Genomic DNA, 23,204 nt, shown 5'->3' on the forward strand with positions numbered 1-23,204 from the left:
GTCTGTCTTATGATCTATCTATCTGTCTGTCTGTCTAACGTTCTGTTTGTCAGTCTAATGTTCTGTCTGTTTGTCGGTCTAACGTTCCATCTGTCTGTCTGTCTGTCTAACGTTCTGTTTGTCTGTCTAACGTTCTATTTGTCTGTCTGTCTAACATTCTATCTGCCTGTCTGTCTAATGTTCTATCTATCTGTCTGTCTGTCTAACGTTCTGTTTGTCTGTCTAACGTTCTATTTGTGTCTGTCTAACATTCTATCTATCGCATGGTATCATAGTTTAAACTGCTTTTGATAAAGACCACATATTCATCTTCAGGTCTCTTTGTTGTCTCAGGTTCATCCTCGCAGGACCGGTCCGGTTCTTTGTAATGGTGGAAGTTCTATGGCTGCAGTCATTGGAAACCCTCGTCTCCCACCATCAGTGATGGACCGCTGGCTCTGGGGTCCAATGCCCACCGCTGAAGAGGAGGCTCACATGGTGGCCGACCTGCTTGGCTGTCAACCGCTGGCCGGCCCCGCGGCCACCAAAGAGAGGGTTATGAGCGCGCTCACTCAGGCCGAGTGTGCCCACTTCGCCACCCACATTTCATGGAAGCTGGCAGCACTGGTCCTCACACCCAGCCAGGATGGGAGCTCTGGACCGGTGGCGGCTGCACCCAGTGGGGGAGCAGGAGGTGGAGAGGGTGGAGGGAAATCCAACTACACCATCCCAGAGAGTCTGCGCGTACAAGACGATGCCAGTGATGCAGAAAGTATTTGTGACAGCCCACCACTGCAGGAGTTTCTGCTCACTGCGGCTGACATCCTCGATCTCAGGCTGCCGACTAAATTAGTTGTGTTGGGGTGAGTAGATGTCTATTTTTCTGGCAGGTCTGGGCAAAGTTAATTCATAAGTTAGAATTTGAATAGAAATTGGAATTTGAATTGATCCGGCCACGCCCCATAGGAAGTTTAATTGGAATTCAGATTGAATTGGTCATGCCATATAAGATGTTCAGTTTTCATTTAAATTGCATTGACAAGAAGAGGAATTTACTGTATTGCAATTCAAAGAAGTTCAACACAGTCAAACCAAATGTCATTTGTCTAACATTTTTGCATTGAAGGAAATAATTACAGAATTGATTTTGACCCTTTATGGTTATTTAGTCACATTTTTCTCTACTGACATGTTTCTATAAACTATTTCTCTGAGCTAGAAATATAATTTCTCTGTCTGTCAGTCTCTCCGGGATTTTACGATCGCAAGAATTCTTGCAAATTCAACCAATCTCCAAATTTTTTACAGTAGCTTGCAATTTTGTACAGTTTCCGCATAATTTCTTTTGAAGCAGTCACAACATATCTAAATGCAGAGCTGAGATCTCCATATTATCAGTGTGAGCGTCTCTGCCTCTAGTGCGTTCACTATCAAAATCCTTGTCAAGGGGTCCTGGGTAGCTCAACGAGTATTGATGCTGACTATCACCCCTGGAGTCACGAGTTCGAATCCAGGGGTGCTGAGTGACTCCAGCCAGGTCTCCTAAGCAACCAAATTGCCGCGAAATCCTGGTGGGACTGGTCTATACATGTACATACAATATATGTACATATACTGTACATCTAGACACTAATCTATCTGCATATTTCAATTAATTCAAATTAAATTCAAATTCAGCAAATGAACCATCACAATCAGCATTTTCCTACATTACTTCAGTTTATCAGGCCATATTATGACTGCAGCCACATCCACAGTAGTTTAACAGTCTATTTAAAATAATAGCTTCTCTATTCCATTGAATTACTGCTCTGTGGTGTTAAAAGTGTTTATGTGTTCATACCTCTTCAGGTCGTACCAGGAGTCTGACAGTAAAGTGACTGCAGATGGGGTTGTCGGTCTAACGCGAGCATTTCTGGCTGCTGGAGCTCAGTGTGTGCTGGTCTCACTGTGGCCGGTACCCGTTGCCGCGTCCAAGATGTTTGTCCACGCGTTCTACAGCGCTCTGCTCAATGGCTCTAAAGCTAGCGCGGCCCTCGCGGATGCCATGAAGAGCGTTCAGAGCAGCAAACAGTTCTCGCACCCCACCAACTGGGCAGGTCAGTAGATGTTGTGCTTTTCGGAAGCATACTACACATACTATTTGTATTCTTCCATTTGATTGGACTGCCAGTAGTTAAGAATTGTTTTACACAAAATTCTGATTAAAAATGCAAAATAAGCATTTTAATGATGTAATAACTGGATGGCACACAATGTTTCAAACATGCAATGTGAAAAGGTCATTTGACAATGATCTAGCATACTAACGATTGAAATGCACAGTATCACATACTATTTTTAAACAATAGTATGCAGTAAGCAGCTCGCCGGGATTCCATTCTAAACATACCCATTGACTTACATGCATACTTGCCCAAGTCAGCGTAACTATCGTTTCTCTCTCCTAGGTTTCTAACGTGTGTCGTTGCATACTACTTTACCATACTGTTCCTTTGTAGACAGTATGTTGCTCAGTATGCAGTATGCTTTAATTCCATTCTGAGGTTAAACTTTAAGAGCGCCACCTTGTTTACATTTCACACTATTTGAATAATCTCTTCAGGCTTCATGCTGATTGGCTGTGATGTAAAGCTGAACAGCCCCTCGTCTCTGATTGGTCAGGCGTTGGCTGAGATCCTGCAGTATCCAGATAAAGCCAGAGATGCCCTGAGGGTTCTGCTGCACCTGGTGAGAACCGCACATCATATTTACCATGACCACTCATGTGGTTTACATTATATTGATGATGGGAAATATAGTGTGTGTGTGTATATATATATATATATAAACACAGAACATATCAGTTTTAGAAATTAACTGTTACCTAGATTGATTTTCGGGGGCATTTTTTACCTTTATGGGGCAGAATTTTTGTAACTCATCCGTTTATGACAAATACTTGTTTATATATTAAAGGAATATTCCAGGTTCAATACAGGTTAAGCTCAATCTACAGCATTTGTGGCATGTATTTCATTTATTTCGACTCGTCCCTCCTTTTCTCGATGTTCCAGTGAGGCACTTACAATGGAAGTGAATGGGGACAATTTTTGGAGTGTTTAACGGCAGAAATGTGAAGCTTATAATTCTTATATTAAATTGTGTGTTAAAACTCATGGATTATTTGAGCTGTAAAGTTGTTTAAATCATTTTTACAATCATTTTAGGCTTTTAGGGTTTGTTGACATTACATCATCATTGCTACAAAGTTGTAAAATGTGCAATAACTTTACAAAGATTTTATCACATTATTATCATGTTTACACTCATATTGTTTTTGTATTGTGGCTATACTTTTGAAACATTCACTTCCTTTGAAAGTGTCTCACTGTAACCTCGATTTTGCTCTCATTATTTTTTAAAGAAAAGAAGGGAAAAGTCCAAATTCATTTTTGTGGTAATCAACATTATACCACAGATTTTGTCGATTGAGCTGAACTTGTATTTAACCCGAAATATACCTTTAATAAATGTTTTATTAAAACAAATTGAGACTTATTACTCTTACCCTAATAATTAAATTGACATGACAGATTTTATGACTATGATAGAAAATTAAGAACTATATCAGATGTTACAAATAAACAAACATAAGAATTCATTTCAAGGGCATTTTTTACACCCATATTTTGAATTTCAGGGACAGTTTTGTCATTTTTGTCCCCAAATTTCTGACACTGATGTGTGCATGTGTGTATATATATATATATATACTGTATGTTAGGACTGTCAATCAATTACATTTTTGAATCAAATTAATTACACAGTGTGCCGATTAATTAATCGAATTAATCGCAGTTAATCACGTATGTAAATATTTGCTGAGAAAGTCTCTCAAATAACAATAATTCAATAAACAGTATAATGATTAAATAATTATAAATAGTTATATCTAAATCATTACAAATAATATATACAGGTGTATGCAAAAGTTTAGGCACCCCTGACAACTTCCATGATTTTCATTTATAAATAATTGGGTGTTTGGATCAGCAATTTCATTTTGATCTATCAAATAACTGAAGGACACAGTAATATTTCGGTAGTGAAATGAGGTTCATTGGATGAACAGAAAATGTGCAATATGCATCAAAATGAAATTAGACAGGTGCATACATTTGGGCACCCTTGTCATTTTGTTGATTGGAATACCTGTATCTACCTAGCACTGATTAATTGGAACACACAATTGGTTTGGTGAGATCATTAAGCCTTGAACTTCATAGACAGGTGCATCCAATCATGAGAAAAGGTATTTAAGGTGGCCAATTGCAAGTTGTTGTTCTCTTTCACTCTCCTCTGAATAGTGGCAACATGGGGGCCTCAAATCAACTCTCAGATGACCTGAAAACAAAGATTGTTCAACATTATGGTTTAGGGGAAGGCTACAAAAAGCTATCGCAGAGATTTAAGCTGTCAGTGTCCACTGTGAGGAACATAGTGAGGAAATGGAAGACCACAGGCACAGTTCTTGTTAAGGCCAGAAGTGGCAGGCCAAGTAAAATATCGGAGAGGCAAAGGCGAAGGATGGTGAGAACGGTCAAAAACAGCCCACACACCACCTCCAAAGACCTGCAACATCATCTTGCTGCAGATGGTGTCACACTGTGCATCGTTCAACAATTCAGCGCACTTTGCACAAGGAGAAGCTGTACTGGAGAGTGATGCGGAAGAAGCCTTTTCTGCACACACGCCACAAACAGAGTCGCTTGAGGTATGCAAACGCACATTTGGACAAGCCAGCTTCATTTTGGAAGAAGGTGCTGTGGACTGATGAAACAAAGATGGAGTTATTTGGTCATAACAAGGGGCGTTATGCATGGCGGCAAAAGAACACAGCGTTCCAAGACAAACACTTGCTACCCACAGTCAAATTTGGTGGAGGTTCCATCATGCTGTGAGGCTGTGTGGCCAGTGCCGGTACTGGGAATCTTGTTAAAGTTGAGGGTCGCATGGATTCCACTCAATATCAGCAGATACTTGAGAATAACGTAGAGGAATCAGTCACAACATTGAAGTTACGCCGGGGCTGGATAAGACAACGACCCAAAACACTGCTCAAAATCTACTCTGGCATTTATGCAGAGGAACAAGTACAATGTTCTGGAATGGCCATCCCATTCCCCAGACCTGAATATCATTGGAAATCTGTGGGGTGATTTGAAGAGGGCTGTCCATGCTCGGCAACCATCAAACCTAACTAAACTGCATAGAGACTATAGGAAGTGTCTAGAGGCTGTTATTTCTGCTAAAGGAGGCTCAACTGTATATTGATGTGATATTTCTGTTGGGGTGCCCAAATTTATGCACCTGTCTAATTTCATTTTGATGCATATTGCACATTTTCTGTTCATCCAATAAATCTCATTTCACTACCGAAATATTACTGTGTCCTTCAGTTATTTGATAGATCAAAATAAAATTGCTGATCCAAACACCCAATTATTTATAAATGAAAATCTTGGAAATTGTCAGGGGTGCCTAAACTTTTGCATACGCCTGTATATACACACACACACATCTTATACACTTATAAATACACTTTAAAAAGCAAGAGTTATATTTCCACAAGTTACTTGGATTCTGAGGCAGTGTCAATACAAAGAGTCAAACGATTCTACTGACTTGTGAATATCTCTTGAAAACTTATAGTCCAGTTAGTTTATTAACCACTGTTTTTGCATTGTTTTAACTTGTGTTTTTAAATCAATAGTTTTTGTCAAAGTTTTAGTATACGATAATAATCTGGCAAAAATTTTATTTATATCATGTTGTTACAAACTCATATGACTTTCCTGACACCCATATGATGTCCATTGCACATTCATGAGTGCATGAGAGAAGCTCGTTCCCATTGGCATACGTGTTTTAGTACTAAAATCAATGCAAGTTCTCACGTCTGTGTTTTGCAAAAGAAAGAAGCTCATACGGGCTTGGAACGTCATGACGGTGAGTAAATGAAGACAGAACTATTCCTGTAAAATACACAAACAAAAGAATATACTGTATGTCTCACCTCTGTGTCTCAATGGCTCCCCCAGGTGGAGAAGTCCCTTCAGCGCATTCAGAACGGCCAGAGGAACTCCATGTACACGTCTCAGCAGAGTGTGGAGAATAAGGTTGGGGGCGTGCCAGGCTGGCAGGCGCTGCTGACCGCGGTGGGCTTCAGATTGGACTCGGCCGGAACGGGTCTCCCCGCGGCAGTGTTCTTCCCCACAACAGACCCTGGAGACAGACTGCAACAGTGCAGCACCACCCTACAGTCACTGCTGGGTATGACACGCTGTCTGATGCATACTGAACACATAAATGGCAGAGTGCATATGTTTATGATGCTTAGTAGCATGCAAACTGCATACTTTCTAAAGCAATGCTTTCAAACCAAGTTTGAAAATAAGTGGTGGTTCTTGCCTGTAATAAACTGTGGAAAGTGAAAAGTCTGGGTGTGCTAGATTAGGAGAAGTAAAACCTTTAAACCTGAATTGTGGGTGTTTTCAGGTTTGCCTCCACCCGCTCTGCAGGCGCTGTGTAAACTGATCACCGCCTCAGAAACCGGAGAACAACTCATCAACCGGGTGAGACATCACATATCAAACACTCTCTTTTACATTCAGTAAGCCAACTGTCTAAGCTTATGCGCCTGTTTTAAGCTTGTCTGTGCTGATATTTTTGCTAATGTTTGCTTTTTTTAACCACGTTAAGTCCTAAATCCTCTTTCCTTCTCTTTTTCTAACCGTACCATTAAAGGCTGTTAAAAATGTTGTGGGAATGGTAAGTGCTTTTAACTAATTCTAAGTGTCTGCTTTTAACTAATTCAACTAACACACTGCTGTAAACTTAAAACATTTTTCATGTGTTGTGACATATCCAGAGAAAAATATCTAGGCTGGGACTCTATTTTACCCATCAGGAATTCATTAGAATAAAAATAGTGGGTGATTAGCGGTTGGAGGGAGAGGGTGAAAAGTAAGAGGGCTCAGTGAGCAAGAAATTAACTTACAATGGAAGTCAATGGGGCCAATCTGTAAACGTTAAAATAATCACTGTTTCAAAAGTATAACAAACAATATGTGTGTAAACATGATTTTACTATGATAAACCCACGTACTAACCACATCTGTGTAAAGTTATATCCAATTTAACAATTGTGTTGCCATGACAATGTAATGTCATCAAACCCTAAAACCCTAAAATTATGGTACTAATGATGCTTAAACAACTTTACATCACAAATAATACATCAGTTTTAACAGAAGAATTAATGTAAGTGCTTTTATAAAATTAGAAGCTTCATATTTCTGCATTTAAACCCTCCAAAAATTGGCCCCATTCATTGTAAGTGTCTCACTGTAACATCACCGCTGTAATCAACATTATGCCACAAATGCTGTTGATTGAGCTTAACTTGTATTGAGCCCGGAATATTCCTTTAAGAAAGTACATTTTCATGTTGGCTTCAACTAATAAACTAAAGAGGCAAATTAACATTAACAATGTCCATTAACTGTTTTATATATATATATATATATATATATATATATATATATATATATATATATATATAAATGTTGTTAAAGATAAAAGAATAATTATTCTAAAAACTCTGTTGTCTAATTTGTTTTCTTCGTTCTGCAGCTTCATCAGGTTTTGGTTCAGCTGCAGTCTGGAGAGAAGGAGCAGGATTTCTCTCTCGCTCCCATCCAGGTGTCCATCAGTGTTCAGCTCTGGAGACTGCCGGGCTGTCACGAGTTCCTGGCCGCTCTCGGTAAGAGCTGCTTCAACACATGAACACCTGCTTTAGATGCTGACACATGCTGATTGTTTCTCTCTCTCTCTCTCTCTCTCTCTCTCTCTCTCGTTCTCAGGGTTTGATCTGTGTGAGGTCGGTCAGGAGGAAGTGGTTTTAAAGACAGGCAAGCAGGCGAACCGTCGCATCATGCACTTTGCCCTGCAGTCACTGCTGGCTCTGTTTGGTGAGCATCACTGTCACATGACACGTTTTTGACATGTTGCTGCATAAGTATTAAAAGGTGTGGCTAAAAATACAAAGGCAAAATATCAGCATCATATCAGTTATTGATCATTAAAGTAACATATATGATGCCATCACCATTGCCCAATATTTCTATGTTGTTAAGTCCTTAAGTATTGATATTCTGATGTGGCTTATAACGTATTCAAAATGTATAACAATGTAGTAATTCTACTGTAATGCTCCCATTTAGATTCTACGGAGCTGCCGAAGCGTCTGAGCTTGGACAGTTCATCCTCTCTGGAGTCTTTGGCGTCAGCACAGTCTGTGTCCCACCCGCTGCCCATGGGTTACCCAAACCCCCCCTTCTCCCCGCCCTGCCTGGACAGCCTGGCCTCAGACGCCATCTCTGTGTACAGTCTTAGTTCTATTGCTTCATCCATGAGCTTCCTGACCCGGCCTGAGGGTGCCTCTGAATTTATCAGCCAGCGCTCACGGCAACAAGAACTAGAGCGCCACCGGGGCGGAGCGGGGCTGTTTGCATCGCATCGGCACATGTCCGTTCCTCGCAGTCGTTCATCCCCACACGGAGCCGTTGGAGGTCACGAAGATGAAGAGTATGAAGGTTACAGTATAATCAGCAGCGAGCCACTTGGTGGCCATTGCGACACGCTTCCACGGCCCGCAAACCACAGGCACCATCGTGGTGCCGCACGTGGTGGGGCGGGCAGCGGTTATGCGGTGTCCGTGTCTTCGAGAGGTAGCGTTAGCACTCCAACGTCGCCGGTGAAAACGACCCTGGTGCCAAGTCCAAACTCGCCGTTCCAGAAGGTCGGAAAGGTGAGCAGCTCTGACACCGGAGAGTCCGATCAGTCCAGTACCGAGACAGACAGCACTGTGAAATCCCAAGAGGAACGAACACCGGGAGCACCGCTAGACCCGCAGGAACTCGCACAGAAGATTCTGGAAGAAACGCATAGCCACATGCGTGCCGTCGAAACGCTGCAGAGAAGCACCGGGCACGCCCCACCAGGTGATGCATTGAGCGGTGGAGATCCGCCAACCCCGTCAGGAGGGTCTGCTTTTCGTTCCTCGGAGACGAGTGCGTTCAGTCGCCCCAACAGCAGAGCTAGTATCAAAGCTCATTCGTCACCTCTCCAGACACGCCCAAAGCCACCATCCCGTACGTCCTCCCTACAGAAGGTCAGCTCGGGCTACAACAGCCCCGCTACATCCGAGACATCTCTAAAAGAAGGCAGCCAACCATCGCCAACTTCTGACAGTCACGCCCAGTTTAAACTCAAATACCCAAGCTCGCCCTATAGTGGCCACATCTCCCGGTCACCCAGCAACATCTCGCCCAGCTCAGGCCACCAGTCGCCTGCTGGCAGCGCACCCTCCCCAGCCCTGTCGTACTCCTCGACCGGCTCGACACGCTCCAGCCCAGCAGATGCTCCAGATATCGACCGACTCAAACTGGCTGCAATCGACGAAAAAGTACAAGCGATCCACAATCTCAAGACTTTCTGGGCCAACGCGACCCAACAGCAACACTCTGGACCGATGAGGGTGCTCCGCGGTGGCAAACTAAGCACCGCCAAGCGAGATGTTCTAGGCCTACTTAATCTCTCACCTCGCCATGCTATGACAGGCCAGGATACGTCCCAAGACGTGGGGCTCGAAGAGCTAGAGCACAGTGGCAGGAATCCGCCCAACGGCCATCGCAAGATCGACCCAAAGCGAGTCGCACCTTCTCCAACAGCTTCCACTGGAAGTAGCCCGGGTTCTCACCCCATTCGACTACCCTCTGGTAATGGGTATAAGTTCCTGTCGCCCGGAAGGTTTTTTCCGTCATCGAAATGTTGAGGCGTTTTCTTTTGCGTCCTTTTAAAGACTCTTATTGAGTATTTATAACTCTGAAAACAGTGGAAAGGACAGTCTCGGTTAGGAAATGCACATTTCCGTATGTCTCAAACTGCCCACTGTTGTATTCTGTGTAGAGAGCATATAATCCATATGCTTCCACAGACACTGTAACGGACCATTTATATATGCAGACTGATCTGAGATGTGCACAGGGCATGTCATACAAAAAAAGAGATTATACCAAATGGTATTCCAACAAAAAGACGCTCGCTGTTTGTGTTAGTGAAGATGATGCGGCTTTGACTGGTTTTATTTCATTTGATTTTTTTTGTTTCATTTGTATTAATATAATTATTGTTATTATTATTATGGATTGTTATTACAGTTATTTGTTTTGTAAATTAAATCAATGTTTTGCAATCAGTATTATACATTTTTATATTGTTAAAGAAGCAAATCATGCACAAAAGAAGAAAAAACATTTTCATATTTTTATTGAGATTGTGACCTGCACCTGACCTGACTTCTATGTGAATTGAGTGTCAGTATTAAAGCATGGGTTCTCTTGCTCTCCTGTGATTCAGTGTCTTTCTAACAAAGATTTTGCATATGTGGACTCTCATTCAGACATATTTCATTCTTTTTTCAGTAAAATGGACTCAATAAAAAAGGTTAATTTACTCTCTTGCACTCATCTTTTTTTCATTTTGTATGACTGTATTACAAAATTACTAGTTTTTGTTTTTTACCTGCATTACAATAACTTCTTCATAAATATAACTTGAATACACTGAATCTCTTGAAGAAAATTCCAGAACATGTTTCACCCCAAAAGTCAAAGAAATTAGAAATGATATGTTCATATAGAAAATCAAGCCTATGCCATGACCATTAAAGGTGCACTCAGTAACTTTTGTCTTTGTGTCATCTTGGACTTACACTGACACCTAGTGGTGTGGATGCAGCATCGTTTAAAATCAATAGTTTTCAGTGTCAGATGCCATTGTAGAAACTTCGTATTCACGGTCAAACACGATTACTTTAATTAGTGAGTGAATGTATTAAATAACGGGATGGTTACTGAAAGTGCCTACCAAACCGCACACTTCTGCACTATTCTTTGCCATTTTGTAGTGTGAGTAGTATGTTTACACTGAAAATGCAGCAAAAAGAAGTGTAATAAGGATTTCATAGGATTTATTAACACAAAGCCCAGGCAAGTTTCACCCCCGACACGTGGGCAGAGACCGAGGAATCCTCCAAAGGGACTGGGCGACAATACACACGAAGGCGCATTAGAAGGCAGAGGTGAGTAGAGTAGCCAAAAACTTTACCAAAGTAAATGTACAATTACTTACAAAAAATACTCAAGTAGAAGTAAAAGTAATAATGTAAAAAATTTCTCAAGTAAGAGTAAGAAAGTATCCAATAAAAAGAATACTCAAGTAGTGAGTAACTAGTTACTTTCACATGTAACGTAATGGATGTTTACTCTCCTATATTCCAGTACATGATACACATTTAACATGCATTACAGAATGATTAATAATACTATTAATATTATTGTTAATATTAACGGTCTTCGTGGCCGTGAGAACAGGCAGCGACTGGGGAACAGCCTCTGTGACTTTGAACACAAGTAGAGACGGGAACGCCCATCGTGTGCAGTGGCATGTGAACAGCCTTCGTGGCTGTGAACACAGGTAAAGACGTGGTGGTGGAGTAGTGGGCTAAAGCACTGTTAATCAGCACATAACTGTTCATCAGAAGGTTGCTGGTTCGAATCCCCACAAGGTTGCTCCGGGGGGGATTGTCCCTGTAATAAGTGCACTGTAAGTCGCTTTGGATAAAAGCGTCTGCCAAATGCGTAAATGTAAAGACAGGGGAACGACCTTCATGGTCACTGGCAGTGGTAAAAAGTTTTAACAGCCCTCGTGGCGATTAATACAGGTAAAGACTGGAACGACATGGTCACAGGCGCGGCAGTGTAGGGGAACAGCCTTCGTGGTCATGAACACAGGTAGAGAGGGGAACGTCCTCTGCAATAACCACAATATGGTCACCCTAATATTTTGTATGTAAGTCGTTTGGGACACAGCTTGAGATTAGTAGAGTATTATTCGCATGGTCACGTGATTCTAACATGGCAGCCTCCATGTGCGGACCCTCTCCGTGTAGAATAAAACATATTTCATAAGGTGAGTCTTAATTTTAATCATGATTTCCTACATATAATGCAAAAGTACAATTCACGTCTTTTAGAAGTTAAACGTTTTCAATGAGGAAAAAATTCCTGAGTGCACCTTTATTATTATTTATTATTTTAGGCATTGTGACATTATTGTCATTTTAAATGTAGCATATTTATCACCCAGTTCTTATTGCTGTAATAAATTAATGAAAATCATCCAATCTGGACGCTATTATTATTTTATTAAAATTAGCGTAATCTAATACTTCCATTTGTGCATGTCATGCTTTTGAATTAGATGTCTCCAAAATTTTGATTGGGACTATATGTCAAACTTACAATATTTTAGCGTCTGATAACATTACTATTGTACTTTTGTAAAGGTAAAATCAATTGCATGAATACAAGTCAAGTCATTTTTATTTGTATAGCGCTTTTCACAACACCCATCGTTTCAAAGCAGCTTTACAGAAAATCATGCATCAACAGAAATTTTAACTAATATCTACAGTATAAAGTCTTATAGTCACTATTGTGTAGTTTAATTACATAATACAATAAAAAAAAATCTGGCTGCGCATATAATGTAATCAATGCAAAACGGCCTTTATCACATTCTGAAGTGAGATTGCTGATGACGAGAGTGGAATCACGTGACTTGTGACGTCAGCAGGGAGGGACATCGGCTGGGCCGCTCGCAGCCGTTACCGGTGGAAAGAAGATGGTGCTCATCAAGGAATAGTAAGTGGAAGTTTCATTATTACACTCTTTATGGTCGTAACATTTCGCTTACTGTCTGTTTACCCCTCCTAAATATGTGCTCTCACATTTGCGAGTAGTTTTAAAGAAGGGAAAATTATATCCTTGGGGCCAGGAAGAGGCCCAGCTTTAGCCCCGTTAGCATTAGCGTGCTATGCTACTATATCCTCAGTCACCATCTACTTTCAATGGGGAATGCGTTAGCACCTGTGCTACTAGCTGATCGTTATTAGCCGTCAAGATTAAAGACACTAAACCTGATTGTTTCCTCGGACTCCGTGTCACAAATATTCATTGATTTTCTCGGTTTTAGGGTCGAAAGTGGGCCTAAAATGAACGTAATTCAACCTGAAAGGTTAGCAATATACTTGAGTTGGACTGTGAGAATCAATAAATAATTAAAACCATTGGAAGTATTTGATACTCGGGCGATTGAATGCCCATTGAATTCGTTGTAGGATTGGTTGCGATATAAGTTATGATAGATATTCCGATAGAAATCGTTTGTACTTTCTTTTAGAATTTGATGCTAATTCACTCATTAAATTCAGTCTATTTAGCTCCATAAGTTTTTTAAACATGCCACTGACAGTTCAATATAGATTTAAAGAGTCTGTAAGTGTTTACTCCTGGTTAAACACCAATAAATTGCTTTCTTGTTTGACAATGAGTTCGTTCGCCTAGTTAACCACTTAAGCTAATTACATTTACTTTTGTAACTTGGTTATTTTTAGACATTCTCTGTATCATCAGTGTTGGGTGTAATGAATTACTAAGAAATTATATTACTTTTTCATTGAAAAAAGTAAAGGATTACTTTAGTAATTTAATTACGTGTACTTCTGATGTAATTGCGTGAAAACTATAGTCTATTGAACAATTCTATATAAAACAATGGTGAATTAAAAATTTAAATTTTACATCTATCGTTAAAATTTAAGTTTCTAATTTAACGCTGCCGCTTTAAATTCTTTATCCAGTTCATGAATAATTTATTTGATTTGATATTATTTATTTGAAAGAATTAAAAGAACATTTTCATGTCTATCCTTGTATTTTTCATCTGGTCGAGGTTGATAAGGGTTTTAGAGAGAAATAAGTACAGTAATCGTATTACACTGTAGAAGATGTAATTAGTAATTATTAATTACTTTTTTAGAGTAACTTACCCAACACTGAACTGAGTTTGTTCGCCTAGTTAACCGCTTAAGCTAATTACATTTACTTGTGTAGCTTGGTTATTTTTAGCCATTTTCTGATTAGACATTCTCTGAATTATGCAAAATAGACTTAAGACTTCATTTGAATGGTGACTGTAGTGTATAAGACCTGCGATCACCCATTTCCAAGCTGTTCTTGTTACCATTCAGGTTTAATCTTTCTATTCTCTTGGGGTCTAGTTATCATCACACTTTAATTAAGCTTTCACCTGAGGCACACCACAGGTATGAAAACATTTGCATTGTAGCCAGAGATTATTTGTCAAATCTTTCTGCCTGTTTATAAAATCCATATCTCAAATTTGGCTATTTCCAATTAAGATTCAAAGGGTCACACCCTTTAGGTTTGCATAAGGATGCAAATTAAAGCAATGCAACAGGTGCGTGCGTGCGTGCGTGCTGCCATTGTTCAAGGTTTCATCGCAGAATTAAAGGAATAGTTCACCCAAAAATGGCAGTTTTCTCATCATTTACTCACCCTTATGTCGTCTCAAACTTGCATGGAGATATTATATCTGTTTGTCCATACAATGCATGTCAATGGAGTCCAACCCTTTCAATTTCCAAAAAGCACATAAAGGCAGCAAAAAGTAATCTATAAGACTCCAGTTGTTTAGTCCATGTCTTCAGGAGTGAATAGTTTACCTTTATCAGCTACATCATACAAAGTCCAGTAAACATAAAAAAGCTAAATCAATATTCGGTGTGGCCATCTTTGCCTTTAAAACAGCACCAATTCGCCAATGTTCACCTGGACACAGTTTTTCTTGGATGTTGGCAGACAGGATGTTAAAGCTTCTTGGAGAATTCAACACAGTTCTTCTATATATTTAGGCTCTCCGTTGCTTCTGTGTCTTTATGTAATCTCAGACTGACTTCGATGTTCAGTGGGGGGCTTTGTGGGGACCATAACATCTGTTGCAGGGCTCCCTGTTCTTCTATTCTAATCTCTTCTATTTGCAAAAGTAATGTTTAGGGGTCAAACATTTATTTTTCCTATTGACACACTAACGCTGAAGATATAAATAACCATCTTAAGATCAATGCTTTTATGAAACATCTTAAGTGCCTAAAACCTTTATTTATATATATATAAATAACACACACACACTGGAAGAAATTAAGAGACCGCTGCAGTTTCTCCGGATTTACTATTTATAGGTATGTGTTTGAGTAAAATGAGCATTTTTGTTTTATTCTATAAAGTACTGACAACATTTCTCCCAAATTCCAAATAAAAATATTGTGATTTTCATTATGGATTTTATCGATTAGTTGTTGCATATAATATATATATATATAATATTACTTAATAATATTAATTCAAAAATATATAATATTCAATGTAATAGCAATTATACTACTAAATAACTATAATTTAATACATGGTTTTATCCAAATTATTTATAATGATCATTATTACAATTATTATTACATGTAAGCAATATCACAAAAGCAAGTGTACTGAATATCAGCACACTGTGATTCATCCGTAGCAGCCTTTTTCCATTAATGTTTTCATTTATACTGTGAAGCTCTGTTGTACAGCATTTTATTTGAACAAAAAAAATAGCAATTTTTTTGTTGAACATTTTTATTATGATATTTGATTAAACACTGTTTTGAATATAACATTTAAATAAAACATAAAAATTGGAAATGCAGAATTTGCAACTGCAAGCAGTTATTTTAATCAAGTCCTTTTCTGTATGATTCATTAGTAATCTGAGGCTATTTATTTGTTGCTGAAGTATCGATTTAGCATCAATAGCAAGGTACCAGGGCTGGCATCGTACAGAAACCAAAATTGTGGTATTGGAGAGACCCTAGTAGACTGCTAATGTCAAGATTTATAGTGAAAAAGTTGTCACATTTTGGTCCTTTCTCACCCAAAACAAACTGGATTGCTTCAGAAGACATGGATTAAACCACTGGAGTCATATGGATTAATTTGGATTATGCTGCCTTTGTGTGTGGTTTTTGTTTGGAGCTTGAAAGTGTTGGACCCCATTGACTTACATTGTATGGACAAACAGACAAAAAAGCAAAAGTCATATGTGTTTGACGACATAAGAGTGAGTAAATTATGAGAGAATGATACTTTTTATGATAACTATTCCTTTAAATTCATACTTCCATCAGTGATTGTTTCCGGTGACATTATACCATGTTTAAACTATCAGGTTCACTATATAGGAAGACTTATCCTGTTGAAAGATGTAGTTTCTGATCCACTTTAGGTTTTCAGGGGAGTTTCTAGTTTGAGGAAATGATGAGTAATACAGGAACCGATGTAGGTTTTTCAGATTAAGTGTAAACTGTTGCCATGATATTGTCACAGAGATAATCATGTTCCTGAAGGTCTTTGTATGACTGTCCATTGACTATTCCTTTGCCTGCAGGATTTTGACTTTGATAAGTTATATATCCACTTGTAACAGAGGGACACATATCTGTTACTCAGCTGGATTATTTATCATAAAGATAACACTTGATTTGAGAGTATTTAACTTGTTAGTTATTTAGTATGTCATGATATGTCCATGAAACTACCAAAGAGCTTCTAACAACCAGTTAACTTGAAAAGTTATTTAGAAGATCAGTAATATATAAGAGTAGTAGCCTAATACAGGCTTTCTAACTTCTTGATGCCAATGACCCCCAAATATGACAGTCACCTTGCGAAGGACCCCATCCTAAAATATAGAAAATAGTATTTTTTTACTTTTATCTCTTATTTTTCTTTTAGTGGCTTTCTTACAATGTGTTCAACCATTCCAATCCATGTTTAATGGAGTTTATTTATTTTTAAAACAATAAAATAGCTCTTTGCACATTTTTAATGCATTATTCTTATACAAAACAGTAATCTGATATAAAAAAAAAATTGTAAGTGGTTAAAATATCGGTATTGGCCTATAGGTTTTTGTGAAATTGGTATCGTATAGGCAAAAAAAGTTAATATCGGCACCTCCCTAATTATCTCAAACATTTAGCCTTAATTGTTTGGTGTCATGGAAATAATGCCACAACGGTGGGACCATTGTACTTTTTAAAAAATTGGTAGAAATAATTTTCACAATAATTATTGAAATGGTTTGTTTTTGTCACTCTTTGTTTAGATTATAATTAGGCCTGTTGCTATTTATTAAATAATCATCAGATTTTTGTGCACTTCAAATTCCATTCACATTTTAATGCTTAAATGAGGGAATTTTAAACAAATATATAAATGGTGCATTTGTTTGGGGCAGTGGTGGCTCAGTGGTTGAGGCTCAGGGTTACTGACCAGAAGGTCGGGGGTTCAAGCCCCAGCACCACCAAGATGCCACTGTTGGGCCCTTGAGCAAGGCCCTTAACTCCAGGTTGCTCCGGGGGGGATTGTCCCTGTAATAAGTGCACTGTAAAAAGCGTCTGCAAATGCATAAATGTAAATGTAAATGTCATTCAGTTGAACTCTGAGCATCACTGAGCAGCACCGCGGACATCAACCAGATCAGCGCATGAAGCGCGTCGTCAGCAGAGACTCGCGCCAAACTCCTCAGATATAAACAAACAAATATAAACTTTGATAGTAAATGCAAAGCGCTCTGGCCTGAGACCGCCTCAATAGTGAAATGGTGAACATGAATGTTCCGTTATGCACATTTTGAGTGATCGTTGCAATGGTCAAAAAAAAGTCTTGAGTCTGTTTTATAATTGTTCGTTTATTTCTTTATTTTTACAGCCGTGTGGTCTTGCCATGCTCAGTGGAAGAGGTGAGTACTTCTTTTCCCCCACACCTGTCCTGACAAGTTAAAAATTGACTGTAAATGCACCACGTCACCTTGTAGTGGACCTTGAAACTAGCCAAGATCCACATTTCCTGATGTTTAAGATAATGCTGACAGGTTAGTTCCATAGCATCGTCAGTAGAGTCTTTTATTTATTTTTTTACTTTTATGGCACACCAAAGATTTGATCAAAAAATCAAGGACAAGATGAAGCATGTAATGCATGTAGAACACGTTCGCCCTCGGGGAACATTTGAGTTTCATGTTCCTTTGAGTGGTTTCAAGGTTCCTTGATTGGCATCTTATGATATTTTTTACTTAAGATGCAGTCAATTTATAGTGCACAAAATACACACTGCAGACAGACTCCGTTTGTAAATCTGATTTGGACTGACAGCAAGTTTTGCATGTTGCTGTTGTGTTTATATGTGATGTAGGTCACACTTTTTTCACTGATCTTTTCTAGAGAAACACTTTTTAGATCAGGGTTACTCATTCTTGCCCCCAAAAAGACACAGCTGTGTCTGTAATGTTCAACTAGACCTACATACTTTGAATTCTTAGTTCAGGTGTGTTTAATTAGTTTTAGTTGGGACGAAACTCTGCAGGTAAGTAGCTCTCTTGGAGCAGGTATGAGTAGTAAAGCTCTACATATTTTAATAAATGTGTTTTTATCTCCAATTATCTTCTCCGAAGTCTAGATTAACTATTCATATTTATATATGCATCACTTCCCTTCCTTTGTAAAGTGGGTTTTTCTGCAATGACGCTTAAGGCACCAATCAGTCACATGATGCAAAGCTTTGTCTTCATATCTGAAATTACTGGAGGGGAAATATTTTAATTACACGAGAGCTACTGAATGCACAAGACAATGTAATGAGTGTATTACCTTAAGAATTCTATTGGGCCACATAGACACTGACAGCCAAAAGTTTGAAATAATGTTCAGATTTTGCTCTTATGGAAAGAAATTGGTATTTTTCTTCACTAAAGTGGCATTCAACTGATCACAATGTATAATCAGGACATTAATAATGTGAAAAATTACTATTATAATTTGAAAAAAAAAAAAGTTCAGAACTTCTTAAACTACTTTAAAAATGTCTCCACGTGCAGCAATGACAGCTTTGCAGATCCTTGTTATTCTAGCTGTCGTTTTGTCCAGATACTCAGGTGACCTTTCACCCCACACTTCCTGTAGCACTTGTCATAGATGTGACTGTATTGTCGGGCACTTCTCACACACCTTACAGTCTAACTGATCCCACAAAAGCTCAATGGGTTAAGATCCATAACACTCTTTTCCAATTATCTTTTGTCCAATGTCTGTGTTTCTTTGCCCACTCGAACCTTTTCTTTCTGTTTTTCTGTTTCAAAAGTGTCTTTTTCTTTGCAATTCTTCCCATAAGTCCTCCTGAGTCTTCTCGTTACTGTTGAACATGAAACTGGTGTTGAGCGGGTAGAATTCAATGAAGCTGTCAGCGGAGGACATGTGAGGCGTCTATTTCTCAAACTAGAGACTCTGATGTACTTATCCTCTTGTTTAGTTGCACATCTGGTCTTCCACATCTCTTTCTGTCCTTGTTAGAGACAGTTGTTCTTTGTCTTTGAAGACTGTAGTTACACCTTTGTATGAAATCTTCAGTTATTTGGCAATTTCAAGCATTGTATCGCCTTCATTCCTCAACACAAAGATTGACTGATGAGTTTCTAGAGAAAGCTGTTTATTATTGGCCATTTTTGACCTTATATTGACCTTAAGACATGCCAGTTTATTGCATACTGTGGCAACTCAAAGACAGTTTATTTAATGAACCAAATAGCTTTCAACTGTGTTTGATATAATGGCAAGTGATTTTCTAGTATCAAATGGTCAATTTAGCATGATTACTCAAGGATAAGGTGTTGGACTGATGCTGCTGTCTAGATTTGATCAAAAATGGCTTTTTTCAAATAGTGATGGTGCTGTTTATTACATCAGTAATGTCCTGAAGATACTCTGTGATCAGTTGAATGCCACTTTTGTGAATTAATGTACCAATTTCCTTCCAAAACAGCAAAATCTGTACATTATTCCAAACTTTGGTCCGCCACTGTACATACATGTTAAACCACTTGTAAGGGTACAGTTGGGTTTTTTATTTGGCTAAATACCATGGAAACAAACAACCACTTAATAAACTGAAGTAGCATAGCTTATTTATTATTTAAAATATACTTGGCCTAAAGCCTGTTAGAAAAAACCTAAAGAAAACATGACTGTATTTGCTTTAATCAATGTAATAAATGGTCTTATCGTGCACAATGCAGTGCACGTTACTTTAAATATAAAAGGGTTCCATGTAGGGTTTCAATGGTATGAAAACCGTCTCAGAAAATATCACTGTATACGGTATCACACAATTATTATTATAAGTTACAATGACCCTTAAAGGAGTGAAAACATAAGGTGTTTTTGTCTTGTTGAACAAACACTTTATTATAATTTAAACTTGAAACCATTTTTAATGGAAGTATGTGTAAAAAAATAAAATGTCTCCCTTTTGAAAATGCAGAATTATAATAATCAACCGAATTATAAATATGATAAAAATAAATAGCATGTAACTATAACATGTTATATATCTAAAGCATGTTAGTAATGCATATTAAATGAACTACCAAATGAAAAATAACATCAGCTGTGTTAGCTTTTAATATAATGTCCTATGATTAATAATAGATTCTACATTTAGATTATTTCAAATGAAACTAACATTTTGTCAGAATATAACCGTTACTTTGATGTATAATTATTAAATGTTTTGGCTCATAACACAGTGTTGCTCTTTTCCTCCTCGGTGCTGTTTGGCATGTCGGGTCTGCTACTGTTTGAGAGGTTCGACTTGACTTCCTCCGTAACGCTTTAAACTCTAGTCTCTTTAGTCTCACTAGAACTGAAATTGGTCACATCAGTTTTGAGGTCTGCGCTCCACAATATCGAGGGAAGCCCGGTTGTTGCACTCGTGCACCAGAGAGAAGAGTAGATCATGATCTCGAGCTGGTTCCATTACACTTGTGCGAAAGTGCAGATGAGAAGCCTTTAGCTGATGGCGAGATTATCATGAAATCTGACTCGGCAGTCCTAAATAGGCTATCTCTTGGACGGCCGCCGAAATATCTTTATTGGGAGAACCACGTCATTGTTGTTTCCCTGCTGTCTGCGAACAGGTCCGAATAGACCTGCGACCCACCAGTTGAGAAACACTGCTTTAACTCACACACACTCACACTCACTTATGTCAGACTCACTCGCCTCGCTTCTCTCTGACATTTTCTCTGCTGCATGCGTGTGTGTGTGTGGGGCAAGTTGGCGAATCTGACAGGCAGACGTGGAGGAAAGGAGATGTGCAGGTGAGAGTCTCTGTTCGGATGCATTTCTTTCTCAATGCCTTAGATAAGCAAATGTGCATGGTATGATTATCGTCAATTTTCATACCGTGGTATACCATGAAACCTTTATACCGCTGCCACCCTAGTTGCATGTAAGGCTGGGTAAAAAAGGGGCAGATCCATCTACTGAACATCAAGACATAAGAATAATTAGAGCCAGGCGGATGACCACAAAAACAATAGGGAAGAATATCTCTCTCTCTCTTACTCGCATTCTCTTTCTAGATGCCTCACATTCTTCAATACCCAGTCTTAGTTGCACGATCTTTCACTAATATGCTTTCATTTCAGGTGGAGAGAATTATTTTCTATTGATGACATAAAAGACCACACTAACAGGGAAAAATATTAATCAATAATATCCTACCTGATTTCCCATATGACTATTCTGTTTTGCTCACAAATGCATTACATTATGGAACTTAAAAGATGTCTTGAAGGATGAATATTATTTTTCTAATAAATAAGATATAATAATTCATGATATCCATACATCTTTTGTTCCAGCTGATTAGCCGATCTTCTGAAAGATTCCTTAAAATAGAGCTCTATTTTAATGCTCGCTCTTTCTGTTGTAGTATCAAGTCGGGCAACTCTTCTCTGTGGCTGAGGCCAGTAAAAACGAGACGGGTGGTGGAGAGGGCATTGAAGTGCTGAAGAATGAACCGTATGAGAAAGAAGGCGAGAAAGGACAATACACACACAAAATCTACCACTTAAAGAGGTGAGAAGACATAAACAGCTGCTTTTGTTTATTCTCCACAACAACGTCTTTTTATCTGTTAGTTGAGGAAGCCAAACTTTGCTTTTATTAAAGCTGTTTTGTCATGATGAGGCCTGTCTGTAATCTCCAAAATGCTATTTAATTCTTGAGTTGACACTACCAATAATTTTGTCATTGTCATATTCCACATCTTCCCTGTATGGCAACACCCCATTAGATGACGAACCGTTCAGCTTTATGCAAAGCGGTAAACAATTATTCAAGCTTTGCTTTAGTTGTCTTCTGTACTGTGTTTGTTCAGTAAAGTGCCAGGCTTTGTGAAGATGATCGCACCTGAGGGGGCTTTAGTTTTCCATGAAAAAGCCTGGAATGCTTATCCGTACTGCCGCACAAGTGAGTGGAAAACTGTTTTGCATGTGATGCCACATAATCCGTCACATTTTTATTACATATGCATTAGACAATATGTAATACGTTACATATTGGCTCTGATATGGTCATGCATATACTTAACTGAGATTGTTTTTGTTTCATGAAGTTCTCACTTTTGTGTTGTTTTGTAAAGTGTTAGGCCTGAAACATTCTCTATGCAAGTACACAGACACGAATGATTGACCAATGCATTGCAAGTGCATGTGGACTTTAGTACATACTTAACGTTCACTCTTGCGTTACCTGTGGTAAAAAACTTAAGTACTCAAGAGGGCTATAGAGTTGCCTTCAAACATTATTATTCAGGTAGCTAGCCACAAACTTGTTGACAATTAAAATAAGGTTATACTAAAGCATATACTTAGTTTTTCCATGTGTCCAGTTGAGAACTGTGTTCTAAGCATGCACACTACGACTGTGTTGTGCTACTTTTTAGCTCAGTCGACACAAGGTGCAAGCGCCAGCAAAGATGTGAACTGTCCGGATGGTAAATGGTCTGCACTTATATAGCGTTTTTTATTAACCTTAGAGGTTACCAAAGCGCTTTACACTGTGTCCCAATCACCCATCCACACTCACATTCACACACCAATGGCGGTAGAGCTGCTATGTAAGGTGCTAGCCTGCCATTGGGAGCAACTCGGGGTTCAGTGTCTTGCCCAAGGACACTTCGGCATGTGGAGCCGTGTGGGCCGGAATTCGAACCACCAACCCTACGATTGGTAGCCGACCCGCTCTACCACCTGAGCCACAGCCGCCCCGGATGTATAGGAAATCAAGGCTGCATGCGGACAGTCTGTGCATACTGTGC

The 23,204-nt window shown here is 38.9% G+C and overlaps 2 protein-coding genes across 4 annotated transcripts in view; both read left to right on the forward strand.

Moving 5' to 3' along the window:
• The window catches only part of ttc28 (tetratricopeptide repeat domain 28), a 319,989-nt gene extending 309,467 nt beyond the window's left edge, over positions 1-10,522 (forward strand). For 2 of the 3 annotated variants that reach the window (XM_052117308.1, XM_052117310.1), the window contains 9 exons: positions 334-842; positions 1,831-2,078; positions 2,585-2,709; positions 6,063-6,294; positions 6,520-6,596; positions 6,769-6,792; positions 7,657-7,786; positions 7,887-7,994; positions 8,247-10,522. In XM_052117308.1, the coding sequence (XP_051973268.1) occupies positions 334-842; positions 1,831-2,078; positions 2,585-2,709; positions 6,063-6,294; positions 6,520-6,596; positions 6,769-6,792; positions 7,657-7,786; positions 7,887-7,994; positions 8,247-9,859 (3,066 nt within the window). In that variant the 3' untranslated portion in view covers positions 9,860-10,522. The remainder of the gene's footprint in view (positions 1-333; positions 843-1,830; positions 2,079-2,584; positions 2,710-6,062; positions 6,295-6,519; positions 6,597-6,768; positions 6,793-7,656; positions 7,787-7,886; positions 7,995-8,246) is intronic. The other variant, XM_052117309.1, reaches the window with a different exon arrangement.
• A 2,178-nt stretch (positions 10,523-12,700) lies between these two features.
• pitpnb (phosphatidylinositol transfer protein, beta) overlaps positions 12,701-23,204 on the forward strand; it is a 31,623-nt gene continuing 21,119 nt past the window's right edge. The window contains exons 1-4 of the mRNA XM_052117559.1: positions 12,701-12,791; positions 17,757-17,787; positions 21,816-21,961; positions 22,263-22,354. Of these exons, the coding sequence (XP_051973519.1) occupies positions 12,772-12,791; positions 17,757-17,787; positions 21,816-21,961; positions 22,263-22,354 (289 nt within the window). The 5' untranslated portion in view covers positions 12,701-12,771. The remainder of the gene's footprint in view (positions 12,792-17,756; positions 17,788-21,815; positions 21,962-22,262; positions 22,355-23,204) is intronic.

Source organism: Xyrauchen texanus, chromosome 44 (assembly GCF_025860055.1).
Source record: "Xyrauchen texanus isolate HMW12.3.18 chromosome 44, RBS_HiC_50CHRs, whole genome shotgun sequence".
In the NCBI taxonomy this organism is placed as follows: Eukaryota; Metazoa; Chordata; class Actinopteri; order Cypriniformes; family Catostomidae; genus Xyrauchen; species Xyrauchen texanus.